This window comes from Danio rerio, chromosome 7 (assembly GCF_052040795.2).
Source record: "Danio rerio strain M-AB ecotype USA chromosome 7, GRCz13ab, whole genome shotgun sequence".
In the NCBI taxonomy this organism is placed as follows: Eukaryota; Metazoa; Chordata; class Actinopteri; order Cypriniformes; family Danionidae; genus Danio; species Danio rerio.
Window position 1 is genome coordinate 39,739,829 of NC_141027.1, and position 12,707 is coordinate 39,752,535.

Consider the following 12,707-nt stretch of genomic DNA (forward strand, 5'->3'; position numbering starts at 1 on the left):
GATTCCATTTTTGCCACTGATTTTTGTAGGAACAAGCAGAGCATAAATTTTCATAACTAATTATCAATTATATTTTTGGCCTGATTATGATGCTACATTTACCTCCAGCATCTAAGCAACCAAAACGTGCTTGCCAAATGTCTCCTTTGTACATACTTTGTACTGAGCTTGTGTCTCTGCTTATGTTTCCTTGAACGCTGTATTTAAGAGTGTTAATGTGGAAGCATAAAAGTTTATCATTGGTTTGACATCATGTCTTAACCATTTCAGGATTGCTTCTTCCGGAGCTAGAGTGGCAGTACCAATTGGGACCTCAAAGTGGGATCGTTCATTGAGACTCAGCTAGCTAGCATCGAAACCTCCACCACACACACACACACACACCGATGCACACGTGTCCTCACGCACACATGTAGACACATGTTGATGACAGCTTTGACACTGTCCTCTTCCCTCCCCTTGGAATTTAGAAGCCTATCGGGATTCAAAGTTTCTATCCCACGGAAACTGTCTACTAAATGAAAGGTCAGTCAGGCTGGACGGATTCAGTTTCTCCTGAGGATGACTAGTATATTTTTGGCTCATGTTGTGATTTTTATGCAATTGCGGCACTACTGTGGTGTTTAATGTATGTTGCTTATAAATGGAAGGAGCAGAATAGTAGCAGGTGGAGTAAAGGATCATCTTATGACAAAAACTGTAAATACTACATTTGTAGACACATTTCTCCTTTAACGTTTCTCTTCTTTAGGGAAGATCCACATCGCACCAAAGTGTCTTTGCGTTTGTCATTGATTACTCAATAATTCTGATAGTTTAAATCACATTTTACTTCAAAACTGGTCACATCAAAAACACATAAAAGTGTTGTATAATAAAATAAATTTAGTATATATTAAAAAGATTAAAAGGTAAATCAAATGAATTTGAAATATGTGGATTTTCCTAATGATGTTTAGTTAATTTATGCCCCCTAAATGACCAATACAAATAATTGTTTAATGAAAAGGAAAAAAGACAAAATTAATAAAACAAATATTCTTTTTTTTCCCCAACACCGACCTGCTAAATCATACTTACAGGCATTGATTAAATTATTTAGTGTTTTTGTATCGCAGTTGGTTTCTTATGATGATTTACGCTTTTCAGCGTGCAATAACTCACGAAGGAGACGGAGTAAAGTAAATAAGCAATAAAATAAGAAAAACAAACTTGAAAGCAGGGGTTATTTATATGTGTGAGGCTGGGAGGGGTAATATTGGCTTTCAACAGCTTGAAGTCTCATTGGACTGTGTCGAACACTAATTCCATAAAGAGTTAAAGGGTTTTGCTGAGCCATCACAGAATGCTATCAAAACCTTCTTTCAGTACAGAGGCTGCCCGCAGTTCCCGGTCTGTCTTGTTCCCCAGATTTTCATAAGGTGAGATGAATTTGATCTGTTTCATACGCTGTATAATTGTTTTGATTTGTTTTAAGATGACTTTATACAATTATACTAAGCTATGATGGACAAGATTTTGTGTTTTTGTATGAAAAAATGTATATTTATTTATATATTTAAGGACTAGTGTATTTTTTTAAATCAAGAAATCAGTAAAAAAAATTGACTGAAGAAACTTTTTTTTTTCTATAGAAAAACGCTTTTGGGTTTCCCAAAGAACGTTTTAGTGAACAGGTCCTAAAATAACGCTTTCCTTAAAGACTATTAATGAATTCTTATTGTTAAAATTTGGGATGAAATTGTTCTATGCATGTAAAAGGGCCTTTAAGGAACCATCGGTTTCAATTAAAGACTGGTTGCCTTAAAATTTTAAGTTGAATCAAATTAACCTTATGAGTCCATTGAACTTATACTATGTTAAACTGACCTAAAACAGCTTGTGTAACTTAAATAAAAGTTAGAACATGATTAACTTAGTTTAATAGGTTACAATGACCTAAAAACAAATGCTTTCAGGACTAATTAATCATACAGTTTTTTACAGTGTAGGTTTGGCAATGCAAGGCAAAGGAGTTGGCATCCTTTAATCAATTAAACTGAGTGTTAGGTCAAAGCATCCTCTTGTATATTTTTTTGTCAAGTACAGTATGCTGTCTTTCATCAGTTATCGAACACTATCTGAAGTGAGGGATAATCCACTTGAATCAGGGTTAGGTTAGGAGGCATTCTCAAGTGCTCATGGATGAGCTATAGGTAATTCAACTACTTAAAATGTTTCAGATAATTGACTCTAAAAAGGTGTTGGGAAATCAAGAAAATGATCAAGATATTATTGAGATAACATAATAAGGGTACCACCGCAGAGCTGAGGGAACACTGTGTGCTAACATTTCAATAACCCTGAAATCTGAGGCCTCAGTCAATCCATCACACGGATCATCACTGGAGCTACGATCCAGTTATAGATCTTGAAAAATTCTCAACATGTGGGTTTTAGGAATTTGAAGATACTGGAGGATTAATAAAGGAGACTGGATATACTGTAAGATGAAGAGATGAAGGAAGAGTGAATATAGAAGGATGATGTGGTTTGTCTGACTGAACTGCTGATACAGTATAGAGTCTGATTGATGTTTCCAGCCATTTGCTCTTGATACAACGTGTTGGATACTTTTACACACAGAGATCAGCTTTCTGCTTCACTCACATTTATGTCACACGCAGCTAAATGCTAGTACAGTGATACACAGCCTCACAGCCTTATTGACTCAACTATTATTTCATTCTCTAATTACCATATATCTGAAAGCAATCATGCTATACAGTAGAAATGCTAGGTTCCACACAATTCCTTCATCTTTTCCCAACACAAATCGATTAACTTCATTGTTTTTGCTCATTTAAATAAATTGAACATAAAACAATTAAGTTGTATCCAAATAAAAACCCAAGGATTGGGTTGCTTCTGCTCATTTTAAATAAGACGTTTGAACAAACAGCAAAAATTAAATTTTGAGTGTATATGCATGATGAAATCTGCATATACAGTTGCTTAAAAGTATCTTAAAAGGCATCACATTAATTATATATATCAGGATTCAAGCTAATATATGTGTTTGTGGGTGTTGCAAGAACAAATGTATGTACAGCAGCAGACTGTTTTACTTGGTCAGAAGATATAAAGTGTTTCTCAGTGTCAGATTTAAGTACAAGTCATTAATGCATGACTGAAAGTGAAATACTTTCATATCAGCCACTTGATAAGTAGCGTGTCCTCTGTTATGAATGAGAGTGTAACTGAGCGTGGAGGAGTGTGACTTGTTTACAGCTGTACAGTAGTTGAAAGTGATGACTGTTGATAGTGGTACTGAGTGACGGTAACTGAATAAGTTGTGAATGCGATGCACACAGCAAAGAAGAGCTTAGAAAGCAGCTCTGTAAATAGGTTTTGGTGGAATTTAATGCTCTGAAACTTAATGTTGTGAGATTAAAGGGTTACTTTCAAACCTTTCTTTTGTCTAGGGTTTCATTTAGGTGTGACTGTGTAACTAGCTTAAAAAAATTATGCCATCTGCTTAACATTTTAAATATTAAATACTATGGTCTTTAACACAGACTTACCCTGTTTTTTATGCTTTCTTACAGGAGAGCACAATAAGCCTGCCATCATGTCTGAGTAAGTCTATAAATACCTTTTTAACTGGAAGTCTCAGTCATGCAATATTGAAGTGCTGCAAGGATGATGTCAAATCCTAGAGTAATTCGCCAGTGGTGCTCCTGATTTTCTGTGGGTTTTTATATTTATGAGTTAAAGAAGGTCACTGCTAACTTGATGAAACACCGATGTTTTATTCTACATCATAAACTGCACTCAAACACATTCGCAATCCTTATGACGTCCTTATGAATATTTGTTTATTACAAAAATGTATCTTAACTGTTTCAAAAATCACGTTCGGAGTATGGGTGTGTCATTTATTTCAAGAGCAAAACGCAAATGCATTGTCAATTTTTGTTTAGCACAGACCTTGTTTCACTAATAAATTGAAAAAGCCCCAAAAAGTAAATTCTTGAATGAGACCAGTGGTCAATTTTCATCTCTGGTATCACGGGAAGTCTATACACAAACACTTCTAAACTTAATTAAAAGACTGAATCATTTCTTTCTTTCTTAAAATCCTAATAGCAAAAAGATGACCTCAAGCCGTCGGCACCATCTCAAGGTAAACTGGAGCGTTTGATTTGGACTTTTTTGTTCACTAACTGCTGTGGCTATGGTTTCCTGAAGTCGGTTTACATGTAGTCATAATACTGCTGTTGGGAAGTTAAAAAATTATTTAAGTATTGCAGCAAAATATGAATAGATCTTTATTAACAGACATTTCTCAGTAAGAGCTTGTTGTCTGTCTTATGTTGATTGATTAACAGATGCAGACAATTCCAGAGTGAATGCTTGAGCTTAATAAACACATGCATATACTTTATAAATGTTTATGTTTACTTAAGGTGAAACCAATAGTGCTATTTTCAATTATGGATATTTTTAGTGCTGTCAAATGATTAATCACGATTCATTTCATCCAAAGTAAATGCTCATACAAATTGTATTCATGGTTATTAGGTATATTTTGTGTATATAAATATATGCATATATGACTATATTGCATAGAACGCTTGTTTATATGTAAATATTTATAAAATACAATTTTTATAAATAGACATAAATTGTAAATAGTTATATTTATGTACAATATCTATGTGTATTTATACTTGTAGCACATACACAGTACATACACATATAAACAGTTGGAGTCAGAATTTCTAGCGTTCCCAATTATTAGCCCTTGTATATTTTTCCCAATTTCTGTTTGACGGAAAGATTTTTTTCCAACATATTTCTAAACCTATTAGTTTTAATAACTCATTTTTTAATAATTTGCCATAATGGCGGTATATAATATTTAACTAGATATTTTTCAAGATACTAGTATTCAGCTTAAAGTGCAATTTAAAGGTTTTACTAGGTTAATTAGGTTGCCTGGATCAGTCAGGGTTATTAGGCATGTCATTGTATACTCACTGGCCACTTTATTAGTTACACCTTACTACTACCAGATTGGACCCCCATTTTGCCTTCAGAACGGCCTTAATCCTTTGTGGCATAAATTCAACAAGATTTCTCAGAAATTTTGGTCCATATTGACATGATAGCATCACACAGTTGCTGCAGATTTGTTGGCAGCGCATCCATGATGCAAATCTCCCGTTCCACCACATCCCAAAGTTTGAGTTCTGGTGACTGTGGAGGCCATTTTTCAAAGAGTCTGAACCATTGAGACAAGACCGGATGGATCCATGCTATCATGTTTTTGATGCCAAATTCTGACCCCACCATCTGAATACCGCAGCAGAAATCGAGACTCATCAGACCAGGTAACGTTTTTTCAATAGATCAGCGTTACTTCCTAGTAGACCAGCCCGTCTGGCACCAACAACCATGCTGAGTTCAAAGTCACTTAAAGCTTTCTTCCTCATTCTGATGCTCAGTTTGAACTGCAGCAGATTGTCTTGACTACGTCTACATGCCTATATGCATATAGTTGCTGCCATGTGATTGGCTGACTAGAAATTTGCTTAACGAGCAGTTAGTCAGGTGTACCTAATAAAGTGGCCAGTGAGTGTATAACAGTGGCGTGGTCTGTAGACAATTACATTTTTTTTTTTGGCTTAAGATGGCTAGTAATATTGACCATAGTTTTAGTTTAGTTTGTCAATAGTTTTCAAGAAATTAAAAACTGCTTTATGCTAGCCAAAATAAAACAAATAAGACTTTCTCCAGAAGAAAAAATATTATCAGACATAATGTGAAAAATTCCTTTCTCCTCCAGACTTCAACTGTATATATTATGTAAATACAAACTTTTATCTTGGATTGCGATTAATCTTTTGACAGCACTAATATTTTCACATTCAATATGCCCATGTGTGTTTGTCTGTCCTAGATATATGTGAAAGGGAATGCAAATCCATTCTCACATGTTATCTGAGATGCAGCTGTCTGTGAGTGTGCACAGAAAACTGCATGCTAATACCAAAACAACACCTCTGTTGCATCTTCTTCGTCGTGGTGTTTCATTCATATGAATCACTGACCAACTGTGATTCGTTAAACCACTATAAAAATAAAAATGGCAAGTGGGAGTAACTGTTACACGCCTCTACTAATATCCACATGCATTTTGCTGGCTGGCCAGTGTTAAATATCCAAGTGGCATTTGTTCATTGTTTGTTGTAGAGTTTGATTCTGGGTATAGCCAAAGACCTGCTGTCGGCTGAGCAGAAGCAAACAGAGGTGGACAGAGTTAATTACATGGAGGAGAAATGTCCACCTCTCTCTCTGCCAGGCTCAGTGCAGGAATTACAGGTACGCATGTACAGTATGAAGCCTTTCAACATTTCAGTATTTATAAGTATATAACTCAGTTGTTAAAATTCTCTTCACTCTGCTCAGGAACTGTGCAAAGAGCTTCATCAGAAGATTGATGTGGTGGATGAGGAAAGATACGACATGTCTCTCAAAGTGGCCAAGAGTGACAAAGAGGTTTTTGTTTTTCTCATTCCTCCGTCCTTATCCATCTCACTCCTCTACTTTGGCTTGAATTTACAGCACATCACACTCTGTATTCTTGTAGATTGAGGATCTGAAGATTAAGGTTCAGGATCTGATTGGTAAATTCAAGAAGCCCGCTCTGAAGAAAGTGCGTATGTCTGCTGATTCCATGCTGCAGGCTCTGCTGGGCTCCAAACACAAAGTGTCCCTGGATTTGAGAGCCAATCTTAAACAAGTCAAGAAAGAGGTCAAGGAGGAGGTGAGGGCACATTATAATTCCTCGAGTAAATCGGTCAAATACCAATTTGCCAATCAAATTCCAACATAATAATTCTTTGGTCATTTGTTTAGGATAAGGAGGCTGTGGGAGACTGGCGTAAGAACATTGAGGATAAGGCTGGCATGGGCGGCAGGAAGAAGATGTTCGAGTCTGAGGCTTAAACAGGCAGCCATTTTACTTCTGAAGTTGATTTCTGATGGACTTTCTATTGCACGTTTCACTGTCAAAAAGTGCTTTTGCATTCAAACTACACATCCAACAAACCGTAACTACTCTAATCATAATATTGAGACTGCCATGTACTACATGAACTATACTCACCTTAACCAATAAATTTTGGAAGACAAACTCTGTCATCTGATCATTCCCTTCATTCATCTGATCATTCCTCTACACAATTTCTCATTTTAAGAAAAATATTAATAATCTTTTATCTTTTTATCTTCATTCACTAAAAGATTAAATGTATATTTCTCTGCAGCCGTTGTACCTCATAACTGAACTAAAATCATCAACCATGATGCTCACTGCATAGCAACATTTCATTTTCATAATGAGCAGCAAATGAAATGACCGTTTTTATTCTCTTTTTGTCTTCTTTTGTTTTTAAGAGATCTGTTGACCCTGACGTTGATGAAATTAAGAATGTGTGTATCTATTCTCTGATTAATCTATGCAGCACCACTGTATGAAATGATTATAGGATTCTGATCAGCAGCAGATGGAAATAAAAGAAGAGGATTAAGAGGCTGTTTGGGTAAGTGACATCAACAAATTTGTGTGTACTTGTGTATCTTGATATTCACTGTTGAAGAGGCAAGCCTAACAGAAAAACAATAAACAGCTTTAAATCATATTAAATACAGAATTTTTCTCTGAGGGTTGTATTTGGGACTAAGGATAGAGAATAGATTATAGTTTGTACAGTGTAAATCTCATAATGTTCAAAGACAGTCAGCATAAAACATGGCAACTCAACTTGTATATGTTGTTGTTTTATGTGTCTGTACTTGTTTAGGTATATTTCTGAGAGTCAAATTAACTTTGAAAATATCATGACAACAATCAACACTTATATTAACTTATAATATAATATAATAAAGTAGAAAATACCATTTTTTTCTACTTAAAATGTCAGATTTTATTTAGTATTCATTCATTAATTTTCCTTCGGCTTAGTCCGTTGTTTATCAGGCGTTGCCACAGCGGAATGAACCTAACTCAACCCTTCCAGCCCCAACCCAGTACTGGGAAACAACCATACACAGTCATTCACACACACACAAACACATTGATACACTACAGCCAATTTAGTTCATCCAATTTACCTATAGCGCATGTGTTTGGACTGTGGGGAAAACCGGAGCACCCAGAGAAAACCCACGTGAAGAACTTGCAAACTCCAGACAGAAATGCCAACTAATCCAGTCGGGACTCAAACCAGCGACCTTCTTGCTGTAAGGGGACAGTGCTAACCACCAAGCCACCATGCCACCCTTCTTTCAATATTCCATTGTGAATTACCAATTAACAATTTCCGCTTAAAAAAATGTATTCCAGACTATTTTAGATAAAATGAAAGTTTGTGAACCCCTTTAAGAATCTGTGAAAATGGGAAGCTTTTTGGCAAAACAATATAAGTCATACAAAATGAATGTTATTTTTTTTGTACTGTCCTGAATAAAATATTTTGCATTAAATATGTTTACATGCTCACAAGACTAAAACATAGCTGAAATGATTAAAAGAACCCCCTGCAAAAGATTGTGTTTTGTTTTTAATACTGTCTCTGTGTGGTTGCCAGATAACATTATTTTGCTTTGTGGTGGTTATTCATGAGTCCTTTGTTCTGAACAGTGAAACAGCCTGCTCTTCATACAAATCCTTCATGTCCTGAAGATTCTTCAGTTTTTCCAGCATATTTTGCACATTTGAAACCTTTCCAGCAGTGGGGGCTATCATTGGGAGTTTGAACATTTTTAAATAGTGTTGTTTGAGTTCCTCTGTTATCCTATTATATATGAAAAGATGCATCTCAAAATCATACAGAAACTGCTGGAATAGTTTAAACACACTGAAGATGATAGAAAACTGAATGTGTTCAAAAAGCTTATCTTGTTTGTAAATCTGTTATTGGTTCATATACAGTGCTCAGCATAAATAATTATATATATAGTTTTTTTTTTTACCCATTTCTCAGTGAACAGCTATATCCATTAAAATAAAAGGTTGGTCACCTTACTTCTTGAGGAACAGCAAGGTAAATACATTTAAATTCAAATGAGTTATTGAAAAAATAAAAAAAAAACTACAAAATTGTAACAATTTTTAGTATTTTTTTATGTTTATGAAAAAATCGATTTAATATTTCCCCCAACATTATTTTTGGGTGCACTAATTGTTGGACCGTGATCTTAATTTTTTTGTTAAAGCTCTAGATTTTGCTTCGGCACTGACTAATCTAATGTTTATGCCCACATATTACTTTGTAAAGCATTCAATTCAAAAATACTGATTTAACAAAGAGATCTCCAAGGGCTGTACTCATTTATTCTGAGCATTGGATACCCGACAGTCATTTTTTATTTTAAATTAGATCAGGACAGTCTGGAAGTGGAGTGAAAGAGAATATAACAACAACAATAACAATTAAAGTAACACATACTAAGAAATGGGGTGTGTATATTGTTTAATTTATAAGATAGACAGGGCAATATTAGGGGTATAACTTTTCTGTGCAAACTGTATGGATGCATCCTGTCCAGATACCAAAAGATATCTGTCACCCTCATGTGGTTAAGAGAAGAAAAGCAACAATTCAAGGAACAGCAAAATAAGTTGTCAATGTGCCACAATAAAAGAAAGAATGCAGAGAGATCTTATGTCCATTCTAAATATAATATGTAGTTAATTTTTTTTAACAAAGTCAATAACGTTCAAAATTTATATATGTATATAGAGCTCATCACTGCCACTAAATGCATGTAACCAAATAAATATGTTCTTTCCCTCCCACAGGAAACAGGGAATTACTTCACTATTTCATGACATCAAATGCAGATTTATCTTGTCTGATAAACAGTGCTTTGGCATATATTTTGAACTGAAATATTTATATTAAAATACAATGAATAAATATTATTTTCTATTTAAAATTACAGCTAAGCTATCTATACATAACTAATGCCAATTTGTAACCCTATCAACGCAAATGTGTCTTTAAATGTGTCTTATTCATTTCGGAATGTTATTATTAATAAACTATATGCAATTAGTATTATAATACACAATAAATACATGTATGAATTGAATGGATTACATTCATATTACTTAATGTGATAATGTGTGTGTGCTTCTCTTATTCATAATGTTTTCAATGTCCTCACATTGAAATAGCCCATTATACAGAAAGAAGAAATTTGTAACTGTAAAACTGCAGAATGTTTTCTGTAAGTATTGGTGCAGAATGAACATCAGTTCTGAAGTCACAATGTAGCAAATATAAAATTGAAATAAAGCAGAAAATATCATCTATTGTTTAGTAGGTGGGAAAAAAGAAGAACTTTGATGAAGCTAATTCTTATGTGTGCGCGAAGAGACCAATTTCACAATCCCAAACTCCTTTTTGGTTGTTGCTGGATGACGCAATCAGATGTACACATATGTAGGCCCTAAAGATCACATTAATTGTATGTGTGTTTATATAAAAAAATGCTAAATATCATTGTACACACACACACACACACACACACACACACACACAAACCTCATCCAACAGGCGTTAACTGTGGACGCAAGAGAAATCTGTCTGAAAGGGATGTCCAGCTGTTAACCCAGATTGTCTCTAAAAACAAAACCACAGCTGCACAACTCACTGCAGAATTAAATGTGGGCTGTGGACAACGTGAAACATGTGTTGTTCTTTGATGAGTCTACATGCGGGTGAGATATTGTGTGGAGAAGCACCAAAAAAGCATTCCACCCAAAAAAGCATTCCACCATTCCACATGCCCAGAGTGAAGCATGGTGCATCATTGAAGGTTTGGGCTGCAAAATCAAGGCATTCCCTAGGCCCAATACTTGTGCTAGATGGAAGTATCACTGCCGAGGACTACCAAAGCATTCTAGATGAATGTATCCAGTATTGTGAAGGCGGTGCAGTGTATCAGAATGATAATGCAATAATACATACAACATAAACTGGTGACAGAGTGGATTTAAGAACATGGAAGTGCAGTTGAACATCTCTCACAGCCTGCACAGACACCAGTACTAATATTATTGAGCCATTTTGGGGTGTACTTGAGGAGCCAGTCAGAAAATGTTTTTCTCCACCTAGAAAACCTGGTGAATGGCTCAAAATCTCTCTGGCCACAGTGCATGACTTGTATCGGTCATTCCCAAGACAAATTGATGCTGTATTGGTCGCAAAAAAGGCACCATACTAATGTATTATTGTTGTCTTAAACTAAGCATGTAACGCACGCGCTCGCATGTGTGTGTGTGTGTGTGTGTATTTCAGGACCCACCAGAGCTGCCATCTCAGTTCCAGAATTTCTACTTATGGCCCCCTTCGAGGTTAATAGAGGCTAACTAGTCAGATGTGTTTCACTATGTGTCAAATGGTTTGAACCCCAGATTTCACTTACAGAGTCCTTGTTGACCCAATCTAATTGATAGGTTTGGGATGAGAGTGATCTATAAAAAGTTAATCAATAGGCTACATTACATTTGAATAACATTTAAAGCATTGGAGAGCTGTCTGGATGCAGACCTGGTGCAGTGCAATCTAAGCTGCACCCAATGCTTTTTAATGCACTCACCTAACCCCACCCCTAACCGTACCCGTCACAGTGACGTCATTCACTCAATAAAGGCTGCATCCAGATACTACTGGAGCGTTTAAGTTTTTCAATCTTTTTTCACACAGTGTCCTCATTCACTTTGTGTGTGTGGACAGAGTTGCCAACATTAAAACATACTGAATCATATACACATTTTTTGTCATATTTTAATGTATAAATCAATTTATTTAATGGACAGATTAAACACAAATGTGCAAGGCATTTATATGTACACATTAAAACTTTGGAGCGTGTCCCGATCCCGAGTTGATGTTTTAAATAAGCACTAGATGGCGCTGTTCTCAAAACTCTCTAATCTTCAAATCCTCTTCCAAACGGGGAAAACCTCTTTCTAGTTTCTAGAGGTTTCCATCACTGCTCCCCTGCTCTGCTGTGCAGTCTCGCTCTGCTCTCTGCTCAGTGGAATTTTGCATTTTGTTTGTTTTTATATTTTATAACATTTATCTGATAATAATCATTCTAATATTTATGAGTGTTTTATTTTATATTCAATCTTTCATTCATCCATTTTCTTTTTGGCTCAGTCCCTTTTTTAATCCGGGGCCACAGCAGAATGAACCGCCAACTTATCCAGCATGTTTTTACACAGCTACATACACACACATACATATGGTATGTCATATGGACATTTTCATATGGACAATTTTAGCCAACCCAATTCACTCATCTGTACTGCATGACTTTGGGGGAAACTGGAGCACCCGAAGGAAACCCACACAAATGCAGGGAGAACATGCAAACTCTCACAGAAACGCCAACTGACCCAGCCGAGGCTCGAACCAGCGACCTTCTTGCTGTGAGGCGACAGCACTACCTACTGCGCCACCTATTCAGTCTTTATATTGTTTAAATTTCCGATCTGGATTTAGGTTTCAGGGTGGCTCAGTGGTTAGCACTGTCGCCCCCAAGCAAGAAAGTTGCTTGTTCAAGCCCTGGCTGGGTCAGTTGGCGTTTCTGTGTGCTGAGTTTGCATGTTTTCCCTGTGTTGGCGTGGGTTTCCTCCAGGAGCT

General features: G+C 35.9%; 2 protein-coding genes across 3 annotated transcripts in view; both read left to right on the forward strand.

The window, feature by feature from the left end:
- The window catches only part of esyt2b (extended synaptotagmin-like protein 2b), an 846,120-nt gene that overhangs the window by 42,230 nt on the left and 791,183 nt on the right, over nt 1-12,707 (forward strand). The window lies entirely within an intron of this gene.
- tnni2b.2 (troponin I type 2b (skeletal, fast), tandem duplicate 2) lies at nt 1,397-7,180 on the forward strand. The gene is made up of 7 exons (NM_001003423.1): nt 1,397-1,421; nt 3,588-3,618; nt 4,129-4,165; nt 6,238-6,366; nt 6,454-6,543; nt 6,635-6,811; nt 6,904-7,180. The coding sequence occupies exons 2-7, from the start codon at nt 3,611-3,613 to the stop codon at nt 6,991-6,993; spliced, it is 531 nt and encodes a 176-aa protein (NP_001003423.1). The 5' UTR covers nt 1,397-1,421; nt 3,588-3,610; the 3' UTR covers nt 6,994-7,180.

Bases quoted from the DNA above. Each gene is read 5' to 3' on its own strand.
- tnni2b.2 (NM_001003423.1), top strand. The intron at 6,367-6,453 runs GTACGCATGTAC...CACTCTGCTCAG, and splicing joins GCTCAGTGCAGGAATTACAG to GAACTGTGCAAAGAGCTTCA. The intron at 6,544-6,634 runs GTTTTTGTTTTT...GTATTCTTGTAG, and splicing joins TGGCCAAGAGTGACAAAGAG to ATTGAGGATCTGAAGATTAA.